This window comes from Argentina silus (assembly GCF_951799395.1).
Source record: "Argentina silus genome assembly, chromosome: 16".
NCBI lineage: Eukaryota > Metazoa > Chordata > Actinopteri > Argentiniformes > Argentinidae > Argentina > Argentina silus.
Genome location: NC_139670.1, coordinates 10324150 through 10331470, shown reverse-complemented (window position 1 = coordinate 10331470; position 7321 = coordinate 10324150). Strand labels below are relative to the sequence as shown.

The following is a 7321-nucleotide window of genomic DNA, read 5'->3' as shown; positions in this document are numbered from 1 at the left end:
GGCTGTCTTTTCTAAATCAGAGTACTGATACGTGCAAGGTCGCTACACACTATGTATACTTCAGGGGAGGCTGGTGGAGGCAAAAATCGAAGGACGGCTCATTGAATGCACGGAAAATGGTATGCATTGCATGCATTACAATGAGCCCGTCTCCACCAGGTATACTTACCAATAGGCTACGATAACTCAGAAAGAGCTTTTTCTGCTTTTCAAGCAGGAAACATCGATCTGCCTGTCCTGTGTGGCTCCTGTGTCTAGGTAGATAGATGATTTAAGTGCCCCCTTTGGGACTGTTTACCTGTGGCGTGTTCATCTTGGTGTGCTAACCAGCACAGGGCCAGCAAGCCGAGGGGGGAGGAGTGTCATTAAAGTAGTGCTGTCTGAAACCCAGACCCACGGCTCTCAGACAGATACGAGACAGCTGCTGCTGCTGCTGGGGCCACGGCGGCTGCTACGTCTGCCCTCTCGACACACACACACACACACACACACACACACACACACACACCTCAGACCCCCCACATGTCTCCAGGCTGTTCCTGCTCTGACAGACCCATCCCTTGTCGTCAGACAACCTTTTTGCCCCCCTCCTCCCCTCCTCTATCCCATTTGGCCCTCTCCTCTCCCTCTCTCCATCCTCTCCCTCTCTCATTATCTTCCCCCGGTGTCTCCCTCTCCTTCCCCTTTCTTTTGCTCTCTCCCCCTCCTCTCTTCTCTCCTTCCCTCTCCCCTGGCTCGCTCTTTTCCCTCCCCTCTTCTCCCTGGCTCTGGGCTCCACCTGGGGCCTGGGGGAGACAGTGCTTTGGTTGGCCTGGATGTCGTGCCTCCAGTCTGCTCTGCTCACAGCACAGTGGGCTGCTTCCCCTCCCAGACTGACCTGTCTGCCCTGGGACACCAACCTGGAGGGCCCTGATTGGGTCTGAGATACAGCCAAGACCAGGAGGCGGGGGGGGGGGGTGTGTGACTGGAGGAGAAGGAGGAAAAGGAGTGAGAGGTGAAATAGGCATGGGTTTGTAGAGATGAAGCAGATGTGAACCACTGGTGTGTAAAAAAGGTGATCAAATGGAAACTCACTCCACCATACTGTAAGTAGAGATCCTCTTCTACAGAACCCCAACCAATACCACCCACGAGAATCATTAGGACGATTGAAACAACCTGCAGAAACATGAAACTGGAATAAAACACACACATGAAATGACTCAGAGGACGTTCCATGACACTTCCTCCTCGGTAGACGCTAAGTGGGATCCTTGGGATGACTCTCCCCTTAATCCTAACCGTAACCCGTATCCTAGCCCTAACTCTAACCATAACCATAACCCTTTACCTAACCTTAACCCTTAGCCTTAACCGGTTTAAATGTCAACTTCAATGGGGTGAAGTCAGAATCGGCCGTCCGGAGCATCTACTCATTTAAACTACAGTGGAACAAAACACATGTGATATGATTCCTCTGTGAGCATGCCATGACACTCCTCCTCACACTCTGACAGACTCATGGTCGATGCTAAATGGGATGCTTGGGATGGCCAAACTCTGACGTCATCCCACTGAAGTTGAGATTTAAAACGGTTAAGGGTAATGGGTTAAGGTTAGGTAATGGTTATAATTAGGATTAAGGATAGGGTCCTCCCAAGGTTCCCACTTAGCATCTACCCAAACAAATGGCCAAAGGGACAGATGGATTCCACGGGTGTCACATGAGCAGAGTTATGTCAAACATCTGACGCCTGCGACACTTCCTATCAGTGTCTATTCGGGGTGTCAAAGCTCCAGCCTAGTCCTGTGTTGTGGAATACAGCAGTGAGTGAAAGGACCATCATCTCCAAATCCAAATCAAATCAAAAGTCTCTTTATCATACGCGCAGGATACAGCTGTAAACATAGAAAAGTACACATGCTTATTACCTGCTACCTCTCAACAGTGCAGTGAATGTAGGATAGGAATAAAACAAAAATAGAATAAGTATTAAGCCGTAGTACAGTATCATGTTTGAAAGTGTAGTAAAGTGAGAACTGGGTTTTAAAGTTCATCCGAGGATATATAAAACATTTGTTACTTGAACTGCATTTGTTTTTATTTTAACACTCAACAATTTAAATTATTTCACGTCTTATTTCACTGTAGACATCACATCTCCTGTGTCTACAGTAGAAGAAGCAAGTCAAGTGTACGGCTCAATGTTAACAATATACATTTTTTGATAGAACTGCCTTTGCCGTCGCCAATAAACACATTGTGCACTTGCTTAATGGTTCAATATGGTTTAAGAACTCACTGTTTCGTTACTGGCGCTGTCCGTATGACTTATGGTATTACAGTGCAAAATGGATTTAAAATGACCGTTATACTCGGGAGCACGCGGGGCCAGTTCATAGCACACTGCTGTACACAAACCTAAATCATAAATCCACTGTAGTGAATCTCTCCCTGAACACTCACACTCATATACACACACGCACAATACACACACACACACACCCACAGACACGTGCGTGCGACACACACACACACACACACACACACACACACACGACCACACACACACATATGGAGGCTCCAGACAGTTCAGATGAGACTTGTCATGTCCGTTGACACAAGGCCCAATTAAAGGGGAGGATTAAGCCAGGACTGAGTGACCTACGCAGGAATCTCCCAGAGATGCTGTGTGTACACTGTCAAACCCGCTGACGAACCCTCCCTTTAAGCACTTTCACCTGCTAATTAAGATGTCCAGCCCTGTCTGTGTGTGTGTGTTTGTACGTGTGTGTGTGTGTGTGCGTGCATACTTGTGTGTGTGCGTGCATGCGTGCGTTCCTGTGTGTGTTTGAAACATGCTGTGTGCCCAGGACTGTCAGAGAGGAAACCCAGTGGATTTGTAGTCCAAGATGTCCTAATGTAAATATTTGACTTAACCATTGTATGGCTATTAGACTCAGCTCCAACACATGTCAGAAGGCTACAAGCTAACAGATATAGAGTGTCATCTATTACATTAAGTTATTATATGTTTTAGTAATTAAAGCCAAGTAGTGTGGGATGTCAGACGTTCGGAAGGAGTAGAATGGGCTGCAATGGGGAGAGGAGAGAGAGAGACAATGGGGCTTGAGATAACCGTACTGACACTGAAAAACTCTATACTAAAAACTAAATACTTATTATGCAAAATCGATGTACTTTCCTGTACAGTATGAAGCAGGCCTTAACTGACACAATATCTCAGATTTCCTTTTGGTGTTCAGTTGGCAGGGTGTAGTTGGAGGTGTAAGGAAATTTGGTCAATGATGATGCTAATCAAACAGGTCTGTCTAGTCACCCTACGGGAACAATGAATAAGGGTCCTCAGCGACGCCTCTTGATGGGCCTCAACTGCTATCTGCCACTTGAATGGTGGACTGGAAGGCTGGGGGTTAACCACCCCCACTTTCCGGTCACCACACCTTTGGGGTCTCTTGTGTAAAATGTATGTCTCTCAAACATGTAGTTGTATTTTGAACTGCCCTTCATTATACTGTGTAGCGTACAATATTATTTTGCTTGGACAATAAACTCGTCTACTTGACTAAACGCTTTTGGAACTGCGAGACATCTTATTTCGCAAGGGTGAAATTCCTACAGAGGTTTGAAACATAGTCGTGATGAAGAAGGTAGCGGCTGACGGCGTTCGGTCTGAGAACCGAGAAGTGTTGTTTAACGGTTGAGGGATAGCTCTGTCTGGCCTTAGGACTGATGATGTCCTAAAATGGACACCGTAGTTACTTTTGTGTGAGAGGGAACAGAGTTAGAAAGAGGCTGGAAGGAAACAAGATGAGGCTGAGTGAGCCTATTGGAAGCTGGGGGGGGGGGGGTGGCCATGACACTGGGCTTTTCTCAGTTGTTCCAAACGTTGCATCCTCTCCTACGTCCTTCACTCCGTCTTCCACTTGTTTTCTACTCAAAACACATTGGAGGAGAACATCTAGGTCCCTCCCCTGAGATATTTTCCTCCAATCCTCCCTTTGAGAAGGGAAGCGAGTGGAGGAGGGAGAAGAGGACTCAAGGAATCAAAATTGAATGTGACTCATTGGGGGGGGGGGGGGGGGGTAGAAAGAATGAAGGAAGGGATAGAGAGAAGGAAGGAGGGAGAGGGGCCAGACAAGGCCCGTGACATGTCTTTGTATCAGTGAGCGCTCAGTGTGCCACATTCCCAGCTGTACCCACTGAACCTTTAATCTGGTGGGCGTGGAACAGTAGCCCTCTGAAGCAACACAAACCCACCAACACCTGCCTTCACACCAATGGAGGGCCTGGACACTACGGCTCTGGATGGGACCAACTGGAGCTGATAGGCATGTTATATAGGACCCGCTAGGCTCACCGTAATGTATGGAATCCCATGCATTACGATGAGCCCGTCCTCCGATTTCTACCTCCACCAGCCTCAACTTCTTTACAGCACCTACAGTGAAAAGATGTGCATTCTGTTGCTTTTGCCTGGTCTCCTCAGGTCTTCTATTGTAATTGTTGTGTATTGTATTATGTGATTTATTTTTTATCGTAAAGATCATCCATTGAGATTGAGAGGTCAAATAACCCTGGAAAAGGCCTTGAGGAGTTCAGATGCGTGGCTGCGTGATTGGTCTGAGTGTTGACGGACATGAAAGAGAAGCCGTGGTCGAGCTGTGCAGCAGTTGGTTAATACAGTCTCTGAGGAGAGCAGGCAGGCAACGCAGCTCAACTCAACTCTGACAAATGCTGGGCTGGTATGTGGGAGCTGGAGGAAGGGGATGCCTTGTTGAGTACTGGCCAAAGAATCTCATATCATACTTTAGCTTAGATACTGAATGACTGGCGGCTTACAATCCTCAACATAATACTGTATATTAAGTTCTATAGGTTTTTAAAGAGGTTTGACACAGGTATTTGGCCAAGAGCTTGCCAATAACATTGATAAGACATGGTTTCCACAATAGCATTCTCTTTATCTCTTGTGTGCTGGTCTGTATGAAGTGTGTGCGTGCGTGAGTGCGTGTGTGTGTGTGTGTGTATGTGTGCGCGTGTGAGTGTGCAAAGCTTGTCTGTCTCTCTCTCTCTCTCTCTCTCTCTCTCGCTCTCTCCCCCTCTCTCTGTAGAATGACAGCCAGTAGTAGGCAGGCGTATCTACAGGGTCTGGGGGGGTGGGGGGGTTGGGGGGAAGTCGCCAGCCCCGTCCAGTCCAGCCCCCTGTCCTGCTGTCTCTCTCTCTCTCTCTCTCTCTTTCTAAAGGAGGAGCAAGCAGAAGCTGTGATTGTTAGCCCCTCCCAGCACGGGGCATATCACTCTGCTCTCTCTGGCTGAGCTCACAGCTTACAGCTAGATGGGACCAAAGCCTAGCTGGCCCACACTATCTCACACACTCCCACAGCAACCCCAGGGGGAAGAGAGAGATACAGAGAGAGAGAGGGAGAGAGAGAGAGATACAGAGAGATAGAGAGAGAGAGAGGAGCCACGAGTGTGTACAGGCTTAACGAGATACAAGACATACTGTGTGCATTTTTGGGGGGGGTTTTTTGCTTCTTTTCTCCGTTTTTTTGTCAGTTTTTTTCAGAGCAGTTGATGACGCGCGTTTGGCTATTTCGGTCCCGGAAAGTGGCTGGGGGTTTGAAGTGAAAGTGTGTGTCGCGTGTAACTAGTGTGTGTTTGACTTTTCCCAACCTTAACACTGGAACCGGACTGTAAGCATTATGACTCTTCTGGGCTCTGAGCACTCCATACTGATACGAAGCAAGTTTAGATCAGGTAAGATCTTGTACAACATGTGTGTGTCTGTATGTATGTATGTATGTATGTATGTATGTATGTATGTATGTATGTATGTATGTATGTATGTTATCATGTTGATTCACCTGTCAGCTCTTTTGTTTGCTGTTGCGTGCATTTGTTCTATACCACCATATGCATCAAGTCTTTCCATTGGAATGTTCCTGATGATGTGTAGAACCCCCCCCCCCCCCTCTGTAGGATTAAGTGTTTGGCCTTGCATTAATAAGATACATGCATTACTCTTCAGCATGTGTCCATCACCATTTGGCAGAGCAGTAATGTTTATAGTCTAGAACCTTCATTCTCCTCAGGTTAAAGTGCAGTGTCTGTCCTTCATCTGTCTAAGATGATGATTTTGCAGGGACAGGTGTGTACGGTTTAGTATGGCTAAATGGTCCCAGGAAGACCAAGAAAGACCCCATCATCGTCATCATCATCATCATCAAGGAGTGAATGATGTACCGACCCACATACCATTGTTGTGCTGTGCTTTGATTGATTTACGATAGTGTCCGTTCTCCGTTATTTGATATCCCGTAAAAGTTGAACGCGACGGTGGCGCGTGAGTTGACCGTTGGAGATGTGTGTGTGTGCACTTGTTGTAGCCGAGCGGCGACCCGGCGCGTTTGAGCGAAAACAGTGACCGTCGCTCCGACACTCTGACTCTCCAGGTTCTGATAAAGGGAGGGTAAAGATAGACAGAGTAAAGGTTATCAGTAGGCTGTGATCAGAGCTGTGTGTGTGTGTGTGTGTGTGTGTAACCTTACTGTACCAGCCTGTGTAAGAACAGCATGAACTACCGCACTGATTTAAACTCCCCTAATACACTGCAGCTGTTAGGGCTTTTTCTATCTGCAGGTATCTCTCGCTCACACACTCTCACACACACGCTCTCACATATGCACGATTTCGCTCTCTCTCTCTCTCTCTCTCTCTCTCTCTCTCTCTCTCTGTCACGCGCATGCTCCCGTTTTCTCTCTCTCTCTCTCTGCATTGCTTTCATTCATTCTCCCAGACCCTATATTGCTCATTTTCCACGGCCCATTGACATGTTTAGGTCTGTATGTGTGTGTGCTCTGAACAATGCTGCCACCTCTCTGAGGAATATGTTACTGATAAGTACACAGTTACAAGCCAATTCGATGCCTGCTAATTCACCCCCTGTTCAGTCAGAGTTTATTTATCTGATACACACCATTTACAGTCAAACGGCACTTTATCAAGTGTTGTTGCATTTTGTTGTGTGCAAACAGAGGAACAAAACAAAGTACTTGAAAGGCTCGGACAACTCTTCAACTCTCTCTCCCTCTTATTTCACTGCATAGCAATCTCCCTGCATTTTATGGTAATTGCTTACCAGCAATCGGAGGGTAAATTGTGCTTTTCCTCCATAATGTTTAGACCAGCAAAAGGGTGGGAAATGACCCGGGCGCTCTGGGGAGATGGGGAGACGGGAGAGTTCCAGTCACAAAACGTGGCACGGCCTAGAAACCATCGCAAGGCGGCTCGGGGGTTGATGTTTTCGTGTTGCTTTGA

General features: G+C 47.2%; 1 protein-coding gene across 1 annotated transcript in view; it reads left to right on the top strand.

Moving 5' to 3' along the window:
• The first annotated feature begins 5623 nt into the window (after nt 1-5623).
• myocd (myocardin) overlaps nt 5624-7321 on the top strand; it is a 20490-nt gene continuing 18792 nt past the window's right edge. Inside the window, exon 1 of the mRNA XM_083687879.1 lies at nt 5624-5761. Within this exon, the coding sequence (XP_083544005.1) occupies nt 5707-5761 (55 nt within the window). The 5' untranslated portion in view covers nt 5624-5706. The remainder of the gene's footprint in view (nt 5762-7321) is intronic.